At 47.7% G+C, this 13,244-nt stretch overlaps 3 protein-coding genes across 4 annotated transcripts; all 3 read left to right on the top strand.

The window, feature by feature from the left end:
* The first annotated feature begins 109 nt into the window (after nt 1–109).
* LOC119133747 (solute carrier family 22 member 4-like) lies at nt 110–4,830 on the top strand. Its single transcript, XM_037269879.1, has 11 exons — nt 110–653; nt 1,352–1,534; nt 1,896–1,999; nt 2,065–2,219; nt 2,390–2,561; nt 2,635–2,764; nt 2,855–2,958; nt 3,131–3,345; nt 3,421–3,603; nt 3,771–3,906; nt 4,191–4,830. Exons 1-11 carry the CDS (start codon nt 447–449, stop codon nt 4,261–4,263), a joined length of 1,662 nt encoding a protein of 553 aa, XP_037125774.1. The 5' UTR covers nt 110–446; the 3' UTR covers nt 4,264–4,830.
* Nucleotides 4,831–5,042: 212 nt separating this feature from the next.
* Nucleotides 5,043–11,098, top strand: scaf4a (SR-related CTD-associated factor 4a). Of its 2 annotated transcripts, none has more exons than XM_037269813.1 (18): nt 5,043–5,218; nt 5,917–6,000; nt 6,070–6,114; nt 6,181–6,342; nt 6,438–6,564; nt 6,654–6,772; nt 6,844–7,002; nt 7,089–7,168; nt 7,277–7,340; nt 7,500–7,658; nt 7,729–7,802; nt 7,889–8,073; nt 8,148–8,248; nt 8,315–8,428; nt 8,522–8,678; nt 8,747–8,862; nt 8,937–9,213; nt 9,319–11,098. In XM_037269813.1, the coding sequence occupies exons 1-18, from the start codon at nt 5,189–5,191 to the stop codon at nt 10,077–10,079; spliced, it is 2,814 nt and encodes a 937-aa protein (XP_037125708.1). In that variant the 5' UTR covers nt 5,043–5,188; the 3' UTR covers nt 10,080–11,098. The 2 variants fall into 2 exon arrangements, with proteins under 2 accessions (XP_037125708.1, XP_037125709.1); XM_037269814.1 differs by having other exon boundaries at nt 5,044–5,218; nt 9,322–11,098.
* A 290-nt stretch (nt 11,099–11,388) lies between these two features.
* Nucleotides 11,389–13,244, top strand: sod1 (superoxide dismutase 1, soluble). The gene is made up of 5 exons (XM_037269980.1): nt 11,389–11,572; nt 12,410–12,506; nt 12,580–12,649; nt 12,757–12,874; nt 12,947–13,244. The coding sequence occupies exons 1-5, from the start codon at nt 11,501–11,503 to the stop codon at nt 13,052–13,054; spliced, it is 465 nt and encodes a 154-aa protein (XP_037125875.1). The 5' UTR covers nt 11,389–11,500; the 3' UTR covers nt 13,055–13,244.

Genomic DNA, 13,244 nt, shown 5'->3' with positions numbered 1-13,244 from the left:
CGCGCCTGCGGCCGCTGAACAACCACATCTAACGAGCTTCGTTCTCTTCCTCCTCTTCCTCCTTGTGTACCGCAAGAACATGAGACACAATCCCCACCCATCTTTCTATTGTTGTTGTTGACTTTTGGGCGTGTTCCAGGCAGTCACGTGACACACTTAGCATCTTTCTTTCTTGTCAGCACTTAACAGGAAACTCACAGAACTCGGTCTGAAGCGTTCGTGTGTCCTCTCGTGATTGACAAGCGTTCTCCTCGGATGAACCGCGGGCGGTGGTTCCTATAGGCAGGCGGGCTACGGGGGTGGGGGGGGCAGGTTCTGGGCCATGAGTGGTGAGGCAGGGCGGTGGCGCGCTGAGAGAGAATGAGCTGACGTTTTTATGTAAATGCATCCAAAGCGATGCCTTCTTTCGACCGCTTAAACTGAAAAACAAATATTTGTCACTCGCCATGAAGAGCTACCCGGAGAGCGTCGCCTTCTTGGGGCAGTTCGGACGCTTCCAGCAGGTCGTTTTCTTCCTCCTGTGCGTCAGCATCGTGCCAAACGGCTTCGGTGCCTTTACGCTCGTCTTCCTGGTCGACACACCAGCTCACCACTGCCGAGTGCCCGATGTCAATCTGACGGAGAACTGGCGCAATGCCGTCATCCCGTTGCGGGTGAGTACACTAGTGCCGGCCGGTTACCTCTTCCCGGAACAATTCTCCCTGAAGTCACCGATCCTTCCACCACTTAAAAGTCATTTCAACGCCAGAAACACAGCGCCGATTGTTGCCGAATTCAGTGAAACAGTGTGACATTTATCAGAAATCAACCAAAACGGCGCATTAGGGCGTCTTCGCGCGGAAAATAGGAAAATACTAGTTTTTTCTCAAGAGGTTAGGCGGAGTTTTACGCGTGCACGCGTGCGTCAAAAGCGGGAACATTGCCTGGTTCATCGAGTTGATGCTAACTAAACAAGTTTGAATTTGTATTCAACTATACAAAGTGAAGTAAATAGTGGTCTGCAGCGCCCTCTGCTTGAGAGTGTACAAAAATGAGCTTAACGAGACACATGGCATTCATTTCCCGTCCAGTTTTGATATGCAAGAGAACCTCAAAATATCCTCACATCTGAAAGTCATTTGCATGTTGCTCCAGCATAATCGAATTCATAGGATCGCATGCAAGAGTAAAAATGCACATTTTTCATCCAAACGATCAGTAATACCTTTATTATTGGTTTATTATGAGACGTATCTAAGCCGATGTGTAAAGGCAACAATGTAAATTATCTCATTTTTAATCACCAATCCATAAATTCCAGCAGGACGCATGTGTTTACTATACAGTCTTTTTGTTTTTTCCCCCCCTGCAGGTTGTAAACGGCAAAGAGGTGCGGAACAGCTGCAGCAGGTACCGCCTCGACGTGGTCCGGAACCTCTCAGACCAGGGCTACAGTCCTGAAAGGGATGTCAACCTCACAACCCTGGAGGAGGAGACGTGCAGGGACGGCTGGATCTACAGCAAGGATGTCTACCAGTCCACTATCGTCACTGAGGTGATTGTGTGTGTCACTGTCAAGGGGCAGCCTACAAGCAATGACCAAAACTAAAATGGTTTGCCATGATTTGTTGAGAATTGTTTTGTGGGTCTACTCCAGATAGACCTATTATTCTACAATGCTAAATAGGAAGCTAACATATAATGCTAACCAAAACAGTGTCGAAGTATGACCAAACGTGCATCATTACTAAATATTTTCTCTCTGATGCTAACATAGAAAGCTAACATATGTTCCTGATTTATGAAGTTAACCTGACTTGAGGAAAAAAATAGATGCTAGCATAAGAAGCTAACCTGTGACGCTAGCCTATGATGCTTATAAAGATGACATCCCAACTCGCATTCGCATCTTTCAGTTTGACCTGGTGTGCAACGACCAATGGAAGAAGCCGTTCACCACCACGATCTTCTTTGTGGGCATCCTGTGCGGCTCCTTCTTTGCGGGGCAACTCTCAGACAAGTACTGCAGGCGCTTAAGCTTTATTTGGTGTTGTACATTCCAGACATCATGTGTATCCTCAACAGATTAGGAAGGAAGCCCATCCTTTTTGCCACTTTGGCTCTTCAGACCATCTTCAGCTTCATTCAGGTCTTCTCCGTGTCCTGGTCTATGTTCACTGTCCTGCTTGTCATCAACGGCCTGGGACAAATGTCCAACTACATGTCGGCGTTAGTTCTGGGTATGTCTTACAGACAAGCTCGCATTCACACCTCCGGACAATTGCGAGTCACTAGCGTCTGTTTAGAAGACAAACCACCTTGCGTGATGATCAACACAATGGTTTTAAATGTCAGAATTTATGTCCACACAGCACATTTTTAGTTCCCCTTTGCATGTTCCCGCATGCAGGCGCAGAGATCCTGACGGGCAACGTGCGTCTGCTGTACTCGTCGCTGGGAACCTGTTTCGGTTTTGCTGTCGGCTACATGATCCTGCCCGTATGCGCTTACTTCTTGAGGGATTGGAAATCTCTCTTGCTGGCCTTGTCTCTGCCCTGCCTGGTCTTTTTCCCCTTCTGGTGGTCAGTTCTTCGCTTTCTGATTGAGTTGTTGTTCTACTCCGTTGGGTTTGAGTTTGGGTTTTGTGAGCTGCAGGTTCATCCCGGAGTCTCCTCGCTGGCTCCTGTGCCAGGGACGAGTGGAAGAAGCCGAGGCCATCATGAGGAAGGCGGCGAAGATGAACAAAGTGCAAGCACCCGAAGTCATCTTTGAAGACTACTTAATTGTGAGTGCCCATTGGTTTTAATTTTGGGGGACAAAATACTCAGCAGAATTAAAAATAAAAAGAAGATTTCGTTGATGATGTTTGATGTAGGTGAGCAAGCCCACAGAGCCGAAGCCCAAAGAACCGCACAGTATTCTAGACCTGGTGGGCAATCTGGAAATCGGATTCATGACGATGATTCTCTGCTATGTGGCGTGAGTACACCATGCACTATGCAGTGCTTTTTGTTGTCACACGTTAATAGCTGGAGAAAAATCACACCAAGGCGTGAAAGGGGAGGCCCGAAAAAACCGTAGGGCGGTGAGCTAGGTGGCAGCTAGCTAGCTCAGCTAAGCTATGTTGTCACTCGGTGCTCTCCTATGCCAGGTTCACCATGTCGGCGGGCTACTACGGCATCTCCTTCAACACGACACAGTTCCACGCCAACGCATACGTCAGCTGCTTCATCTCAGGGGCCGTGGAGCTGCCGGCTTACGTGTCCAGCTGGCTGGCTCTGCGCTACGTGTCGCGCCGGATGTCCGTCATCGGCTCCCTGGCGCTGGCCGCCGTGCCGCTCTACTTCATCCAGTTAGTGCCTGAAGGTGACTGGCATTTTCTAAACCCATGAGTTGAGCACCCGGACATTGAGTAACATCGTCTCCTTCCTGGTTCGACAGGTTACTCTGGTCTGTCGCTCACTCTGGAAATGCTGGGAAAATATGCCATCACTACCGGTTTCGGCCTGATGTTTGCTTATACCACCGAGCTGTACCCGACGGCGCTGCGAAACACCGCGGCCGGCCTCTGCAATACGGTAGCTCGGCTGGGAAGCTGCATCATGCCATACCTACTGGAGCTCAGTGAGTGATAATTAAAAAAAACAGTCAGCCGTCTGGCTATGAAGCCACCATTCTGTGGTCATTTTGATATTTTAGAGGAGTTCTTCAAAGATAAACTACTACTATACATGTAGAGGGTAAGGACTTGTATGTTTTTTACACTGATGTCAACTGTCATTTGAAAACAGGGTCCTACTCACCATTCCTACCTTACATCATACTCGGCAGTCTGGCCGTTTTGGCTGCCTTTGCCACCATCCTCCTGCCAGAGAGTTTCGGAAAACCTCTGCCTGAATCCATCCAACATATGCACAAGAGAAACAAGTACGTTAATGATCGCCATAAATGATAATCTAGATGTACATGTGAAATAGACCAGGCCAATTTTAAGACATTTAAAAGCCACTTTGGTCTAATTTGATGAATTAAATAAGTTCAGTAGAAGTGGATGATGTACTAGACTTTTTACGATATTGTTTGTGATATAAGCTCATCTCTGTTACACTTATTACATTACAATAAATCGGTCTGTCCATGTTAGCAGACATAGCCCAAAAGGGTTAGATGTAAACAATTGTTTCACTAACAATTTTCCTCCTTTTTCCCAGCATCAAGTGCCCGTGCTTGCCAAAAGCTGAGACCCCTGTGGCGGTGGTTCTTATGGAAAACACCAAATCCTAAAAAAAAGTACTATGTAATAAAATAATTGTTTAAAATTGTTACAAATGTTTACAGGGCTGATGATATTGCAAAAAAAAAAACACAATGTTATATATTATGTTTCCCTTTCTGATATTTTACTTGGAATAATCATATCAGGGTGTTTTTTTTTAGTATCATTTCTGAAATAATATCATTGACTTAAAGTGCAGCTGCTGTTTACATATGCTAATACTTTGTGAGCACAATATTGCACTGTGAGGCCTGATTTCATGATGCTATGCGCACAATTGAACATCCTATAATATTTTTGTTACTGTTATATCATACTGTCTGTTAGGTCTTGTGTTGTCTTTTTTTACCTTTCTGGACATGTGTAATTTTATATGTTTTAATGTTCTTTCCCCAATGCAAACCATTCTAAAAACTAAACCAGAATGGATTTGTTTTCCTCAGGTGCTGAGAGTTTTAAACGCTAAATACAATCATCTTATAAACTGCAAACCTGCAGGCACCCAGTTTACAGATATACTCGATGTGACTCGATGTGACGTTTGATGTGACAATAAAGAGAAGCATTTTTGTTTACATTGAAATGTGCTGTGATTTTTCCTTATATAAGGCATACTGTTAGAAAAGGCAAAATTATAATATAGTCGTTGGTGGGCCGGAAGAGATTGACGGAATTTCAACTATTTTGAATAGGGAAAATTGTATTTGGGAAGAAACACTGACACCCATCGGTCATCAATGGAACAACAGCATGGATTTCCCAGCATGCTTTGCTATGCCCGCCGACCCCGACGCGCAGCTAACCTGCACCGAAGCTCGGCTAGCCGCTTAGCTACGAGCGGCGGACATGTTGTTCCAACCCTCGCTGGAATAAACGTCTTGGGCAGCAGGTGCGAACAGGGGAGACCTCTGTGGCGGGGGGCTCTGGACCACCATGGACGCCGTCAACGCCTTCAACCAGGAGGTAAGGCTGCCTTCCTGGCGCACTTTGAAGGCGGTTTAGCCGCTTGAAGGTCCGGCGGAGGAGCCGTGTTTGGCCCGAAGTGAGGGCCTCGCTTGTGGCCGTCGAGTCCTCTGGACTCGTTAGCATTTGCGTCCTTATACAGTTGTGTATTTTGAAACGTCATTTAGAAAATCTAATTAAAAGAATTGCGTTTAGCGTGCTAACACTGGGCCGGTTCGGCAACGTTGCCTCAGAGCACGTTAGCTCGCATGAGCAAATATTCGGCTACAACGTGCATCATCTTCACTTTGTGATTATCATGGTGTGCTTAGAGCGAAGATCACGAGTCATCTGTGATTTTGTGAGCAGGGAGATGTTGTTTAATTTCACAATATGTTCGTGGAACACGAACACAAGTTTGTCCACCACCTTTGTTGTCACGTCTACCAGCGCCAATGTGCTGAGAGGCGGGGCTGTGCCGTTATTCGCCGCGGAAACGCTTGCCCCTATCACCGGTCAAATTGTGTCGGGGCAAAGCCAGCGTGAACCTTCACAATCGTGACCGAGACTGAAATTAAATAGAAAAGTCTTTGCGAATGTAAACAGTCCAAAACCAGATCAGAAGTGAGCTGAGCTGTTTGCAATGCGAGAGGGGTAGTTTTCACGCTAAGGTGTTTTGCTTCCAATGAAATGTTTATAAACAAATTTGTCTTGTGTAGTTGTTCTCCTTGATGGACTCTAAGCCGCCGATTTCTCGCGCCAAGATGATCTCTATCACCAAGTCGGCCATCAAGGCTATGAAAGTAAGGACTTATTGTCTGAATGTGTCTATTCTGGATGATCAGATGTTGAAATATGTCTTCTTTGATCAGCTCTACAAGCACGTGGTACAGATTGTGGAGAAGTTCATTAAAAAGGTAAGATCTTAAAATGAAAATATTGCCGATTTCAACAATATCATCATCATCTTTTTCTATGTGCAGTGTAAGTCTGAGTACAAGGTGGCGGGCCTGTATGTGGTGGACTCCATCGTCCGCCAGTCACGGCACCAGTTTGGCGCAGACAAGGATGTTTTTGGACCCCGCTTCACCAAAAACATTGTGGCCACCTTCGAGAACCTCTGCCTTTGCCCCCTGGAGGACAGAGTAAGAACATAGTCCACGGAATCGGCAGCAAAACAAGTCAAAAAGCAGAATCTTTAGCTTTCTTGACGACATGGCTTTCTACGTGGTGTTTACAGAGTAAGCTGGTACGTGTACTGAACCTATGGCAGAAGAACGGCGTGTTCAAGAGCAACGTTATTCAACCCCTCCTGGACATGGCCGCCGGCGCCAGTAGCGGCGGCGGGCCTTGCGCCGAAGATCCGGGTGATTGTCCGCCGCACACGTCCGTCAATGTCTTCCTGAGAAGCACCGAGCTAATCGCCATTTGGATTCCGATGACGTTTTTCCCGCAGGTTCCTCCCCTTTGACCCCGACCAAAGACCACGTGGTGAACTCTGCCGCGGCGCCGCTGCAAAATCAGGACCCCTTCACCGCTGTGGCGCAGCTCTTCCAGTCCACGCAGAATCAACAGGTGAGTGTACAGTAGATGCTGCCCTTTTAAATATTGCTCCAGAACTCAATGTATTTTGTTAATTGCATTAGCTGCAGCAGATGCTTCAGAACTTCCAGCAGCAGCAGCAGCAGCCCGTCCAAGCGGAACCCGGCCCCCAGCCTCCACCCGCCCCGAGTGTCGCCCCGGTTTTCAGCACCACTCTGCCGCATCCTAGCCAGGCCGCCCAGCAGAAAGCGGCGTTCGACAAGGTTGGCCTCGCGCGACTCCACAGCTGCGATTATACCCTTCGCAACAGTCGCTGATGTGTTACAAATCAAACTACCCTTCGCCGTAGACGTTGTTGGATCGTTTTGACTACGACGACGAGCCGGAAGCCGCAGAGGACGCCAAGGATGACGGCCCGCAGTCCTCCTTGTAAGACCTTTTGGATTATTGATCCACATACTCCAAAGCATGTTTGCTCTGGTGATTAAAGATAAAAAAACAAGAAAGCTAATGTCATTGTTGTTGCCATGACGACAGCAGGCAGCAGCCTCCAGCCTTCCAGCCGCCCATGATGAACATGACTCAGGACTTCTCGCAGCAGGTTTATCCTACGCTTTGATTTCTAAAGCAAGAAACCAGTTGAGCATGAAATAATGGCGCCCTCTATCGGTGCTAAAATCATCACAAAGTAGTCAGGGATCAAATTTTGGGAACAAACTTGCAAATACTACAGTGAGAGAATGTCATTCATTGTCTTTAGGGTCCTCTCCCCCCTAATGGCCAGCTCCCGGCTTACGGTCTAATGCCAGGACAAAGCTTCCAGGGAATGACACCTCAGATGGGCCAAGTTGCTCCGGGTCAGCCCTTCCCTGGCTTCCCTGGAGGTTATCCCCCTCCTCACTCGACCCAGCAACAGCAGGTAACATTGAGGAGGTTAGGAGAAGTGTTGGCAACCAAGCAAAACCACGTCTTCTTGCTGCCATTCTTAGGATTCGACAGTCAATGCCGAGCGTTCCTCCATGAGGGACGGCAGACATGGTCACACGTCACGTTCAGGCTCCAGGTAAGCCACTGGAGGAATTTGCTTTCAGACTCTTGTTTAATTTTGTGTGCGTCGCTAAGCAAATGTAATTTTTTTTTTTTAACCAGGTCCCCGAAGAGAAGGCGATCGCGGTCCAATTCCCGCACACGCCGCACCCGTCACCGGCGCTCGCGCTCCCGTGACCGACGCCACCATTCCCCGCGCTCACGCTCGCAGGAGCGCCGGGAAAGGGAACGGGAGCGAGAGCGGCGACAAAAAGGTCTCCCGCCGCCCAAGAGCGAGACGCTGAGCAGTGAGTAGCAATCCCTTTGCGTGCGCTCTCCCAACTTTGTCGCTGCGCGGTAGACTTGAGTTTGCGCTCTTCAGTCTGCAGTACGACTTTATGGGTGGGCCAGCTGGACAAGAGGACTCAGCAGCAGGATGTGGCCAACCTGCTGGAGGAGTTCGGACAGATCGAGTCCATAAACGTGAGTAGGAATGCGGATGTCCTACCGGAAGTGGTGGAAAGCTCAATGTGGTGTGTTTTTGTATAGATGATCCCTCCGCGGGGCTGCGCCTACATCGTCATGGTCCACAGGCAGGATGCCTTCAGAGCTCTGCAGAAGCTCAGTCGAGGCTCCTTCAAAGTCAACCAAAAAGCAATCAAGGTGAAAAACACAATCGCTTGAGTGTCTTTGAAATAGATAACCACACGGTTTTCAGAATGCTTATCCCGCCCCCCCCCTCTCTCCTGGCAACAGATTGCGTGGGCTCTGAACAAAGGCATCAAGGCTGATTTGAAGCAGTTCTGGGACGTGGAGCTGGGCGTCACCTACGTGCCTTGGTCCAAAGTCAGGGAGGAGCAGCTTGAGGAGCTCAAGGAAGGAGGAATCCTGGATGGGGACACGTTAGCGCCAGGTAGCATACAAATGCCACCCAACTCTTTTAACGCGCATTCACGAATCTTACTCACATGTCGCTTCCAGACTGGATTACTGCCAGGAAAGCTCTGGAGAACCCACAGGTGCCCACCCACAATGGTGGTGCTGAGTCGCAGCAGCCCGAGGACGCCCACTTGATGGCTCCTCATCCTCCTACACAGGTGAGCTGTCTGTCTAACAAGTTGGATACAAATCCGTCAAAAGGTTCAATGACGGCGTTTTCTTTTTTCTTCAGGTTCCCCCGATGCTCGGCATGAGCTCGGTGCCGCCGCCGGGCTTTCCCGCCAACATGAGCATGCCGCCGCCTTCCTTCCCGCCTGGCATGCTCCCGCCACCGTTCATGAGACCAGGCTTCAACCCCATGCAGATGCCTCCAGGTTTCCCCCCACCGGGTCCCATGCCTCTCTCCATGCCGCCGCCGCCACCCTCCAAAGGGGATGACATGCTCAGCAGAAAACATGACGAGGTCCCGGACGCTCCCCATTTCTTCAACAACCAGATGGGAGCCATGTGTTAGTTACTCTTTTCTCTCTTATTTATGTTAACCAAGCCTGTTCATTTCCATGGAAGGTTTCCAACATTGAAAGAGGCGGGAATTTTAAACGTGTTTTTGTCGGCAGGTAACCAGGCAGGCGCACCCCCAGCTGGCGGCATCCAGCCCCCGACAGGCGGTCTGCTGGGGGCCCGGCCCGGTATGATCCCGCTTCAACGCCCACCGGGCCCTCCTCTGCGCTTCCCGCCACCGCCCGTCCCACCTCAAATGATTCCCAGGGGGTCCCACCCGCCCCTCATGCGCCACGATGCCCCTCCGCCTAAAGGAGCCTTCGGGATGCCCCACAGCATGAGACCACCCTTCCCGCCTCACGGTCCGCCCCCTCAAGGTCCGCCCCCTCAAGGTCCCCCACATCAAGGTCTGCCTCCTCAGGGTCCACCCCCTCAAGGTCCCCCTTTGCCCCCGTTCATCAGACCCGGAGCCCCGCGTGAGGACGAGGACAGCCGCCCTTTTCGGGGCGAGCGCCCGGGCTATATGGAGGCGGAGCCAGACAGGGAGCGAGGGTTTGGCGGCGCGGCAAGGCGCCCGTTTGGCGGAGACCGCCCGGACACGAGGGACAGACTGGATGGTAGTGGATGGAATAGAGACTGGCGAGATCGGGAGAACGGCAGCAAGGAGGCCCAGGAAAAAGGCAAAGAAAGCGAGCGGCCCAAGCGGCGTGAGAGGGCCAGCCGGTGGGACCGCGACGACCGCTTGGCCGACCTGGAGAAAATGGACAAGCTCCGGACCTTTGACGCAGTTGCCACGGAAACAGCCCAACGAATCCAAAAGACTGCTGAGTCGGCGCCTCCTGCTGCCGAGTCGTCAAAGGCGGCGGCGTCCTAGTGTGCACCAGGTTTCCCTCCAGCTGCGACTCCACGGACTGTGACTTGAGCGCCTCATGAACACATTGCATAATTCCCCTTCCTGTACATTGTGTGAATGCAAGCATGGCTGTTTTACTTGTGCTCCTTTCATCTTTTACCTATTTAATCAAGACTGTAGATTTATTTTTAACTTCATGGTTTGCAGCCACTCCATCCCAAAGGACCGTTTTCAGTGTATTTTTAGTCATCTGCTTTATTATTTTTCAATGGTTTAGGTTAGGGCTGCAACTAGCTCTTTTCATAACAGATTAATGGATGGATCGGATTATAAAAATCAACATTTACTTCACTTCAGGAATATTTCATATTGATAGTGCAGACAATGCACGATTGAATTTGATTGATTCACTAATTTACCTCATAAAATGTCAGAAAATAGGCAAACATTTCAACAGTTGTTTTCCAAAGTAAAAGCATTTTGCAAATTAAACAGGTAACAAGTCTGCTTGCAAGGACTGCAGAAATCTGCTGAGCTGTAAATGATCAAAATTGGCATCCGTTTAGAATACAGTATGCATGTTAACTTTTGACCCTCCTACTATTGACGTGGTAAAGAAAGTAAAAATGATCGAATATCAATCATTTTTCAAGTTATTCTAAAGTAGGCAGTTGCTGATGTGTTTTTTTTCACCCTCACTTTTGTTTGTTTTGCATTGACAAGCTACTGTAACAACTGTAAGCCCCGCCCCCTTACTTGAATCATTTGAATCCCGAAGGAAATCTGAGTGAAATGACGACTCTGGCTCTCCACTGTAAATATGCTTTTCACTGTCACTAGCTCAGAGTTATCATGACTATGCTCCTTGTTTGTCGACCCAAGAGCACAGCTTCGAAGGACCCAGAAGGAATTGTGAATTTGCTTCAACCTCTTTGGCTGTGTGAACGCTTTTGTTAACCCTACAAAAAAAGACACGGATGTAAAATGTTCAACATTTCAGCCACAAAAATGTGTTTTTAATAAACTATTTTTGTACCAAATATGGGATTTTTGTCATTATGGTACTGTCCTCAAGATATTTATTTCTCTATTTGTCAAAATTCCAGTATACAGCAGTTATAATTTAAGAGAATCAAAAAGAAAAAACGAGTTAAAATATCTGATCTGATCTTTTTAACGAAAATGTATTTAGATTTTTAAACGCATTATTATTGGCGCTCCGTCACCAACTTCCGGTTTGGGCTTACGTGTCCACAAGCCGACCAATCAAACAGACCAATCAGATGTTTGGTGTTGGTCTGCCTCTGATTGGCTACTTCGAGCACCCGCCCATTTGGGAGCTATTGCTAAAATGATTGGTTGTCTCGGAGTCAGGAGTGTCTGTCAAGTCAACGCGACAACGACTCCTGCTTATCTCTATACTTCAAACTACTGCGAACAAAATGGTGCAAAAAGCTGTTTGTGTGCTGAAAGGAGCCGGTGAAACCTCCGGCACGGTGCTTTTCGAACAGGAGGTAATTCATGTCACAGTTAAGGGAATTTAAAAGAGCATTTTGTCCTGTTTAAGTTCGCGGTGCGGCGGAGCGTTTGTGCTAAGCTAGCTCAAGTCTTCAATTTAGCCCCACTGTTATGTTTTCCAATATTTGCTCCTAAAATAGTTAGAGGGAACACTTTTCGACGAATAAAGTCCGTTTTTATCACGTAATAAGTCACTGCTTATTAATTCAATTTCTACTCCTCTTTAGCTTGCAAAAAATACGCCATTTCACTACGTACGTGGGGTGGTCATTAATGCAATGTTTGTAGCATTAAATACGATTTTTCCTCTTAAAAAATCAAGTGCGTCACAAGCTTTGCACGCGGCTGGACTAATGATTGAAAAGCGTCGCGCCTGTTGCATGAATCGGACGTTTTAATTTCGTTTTCGCTTAAAAACACAATTTTGTCCTAAACAAATGATCACTTGCTTTTTAGTTTGTGTAAATTAAAGTGTTTTATTTTAAGGTGGGCCCTGCAGAATGAAAGTGCTGAGTCACGGCCACACTTTACGAAACTGCCCTGTTTACAAGGGCAACAGTCGATAAATTCGCTTCGTTGATATAGATCTTAACAGGATAAACTGGTACTTTCAGATTTGATATTTTAAGCTCTGCCGTCTCCTAAATATGCTGTTAATTGCATAAATTTCCTTTTATTATTGCATAAAAAAAATGGTCAAACTAGGATCAACATTTGTCCTGTTTTTGTTTAATATAAAGTAAATGCTCCTCACTCGGAGGTTTTTGTCTGCCGGGGCAAGTTGTCATCTGGCCTTGACAGATATTGTGTTGTTGCTGTTCTTGACCCGACAGAGTGATACCAGCCCAGTGAAACTGACGGGAGAAATCGTAGGCCTCACGCCAGGCGAGCATGGCTTCCACGTCCACACCTTTGGAGACAACACCAATGGTTGGTGATAATGGACAATACCTCATGTTGTCCTAAATGTAACATGGGGACATAACTTGGTTTTATTGGACAGGGTGTATTAGTGCTGGCCCTCATTTTAATCCACTGAAGACCAATCACGCTGGTCCCAAAGATGCAGAAAGGTATGGTACTTTTGAACACATTTGTACTCATCATGTTTGGAAGAATTTCATCTACTGTCTTGTCAGTCAGTGTTTGACAGCGTTTTGCCTTTAAAATGCTTCAACAGGCATGTCGGCGACTTGGGCAATGTGACTGCGGATGCTAATAGAGTGGCTAAAATCAACATCACAGACAGCGTCATCTCCCTCACCGGCCCCAACTCGATTATTGGCAGAACCATGGTGGTAAGTTATATTGCCTTCTTTGGTCTTCCACATAACTTGATTTGAGCTTGCAGTAAATATCCCGCTTTTCAGATCCACGAGAAGGCAGACGACTTGGGCAAAGGCGGCAATGACGAGAGCCTTAAAACGGGCAATGCTGGCGGACGTCTGGCTTGCGGCGTCATCGGCATCGCCCAGTAAAAGTAGCACTGCGGAAAATATGGAAGCTTCAAGCACTTAAAGACCAACTTGGCTAATCAGTGTAATTATTATTTTTTTGACCACGTAATGAGCCAGCATTTATGCTATTTTTGTCTGCTTGGACCCCATATATACCCATATATGTTGTAAACTGACAAAGATTAAATAAAGACTTCGTCTATATTCTTAA

This window comes from Syngnathus acus, chromosome 14, assembly GCF_901709675.1.
Source record: "Syngnathus acus chromosome 14, fSynAcu1.2, whole genome shotgun sequence".
Lineage (NCBI taxonomy): Eukaryota > Metazoa > Chordata > Actinopteri > Syngnathiformes > Syngnathidae > Syngnathus > Syngnathus acus.
This window is presented reverse-complemented; position numbering and strand designations above follow the sequence as displayed.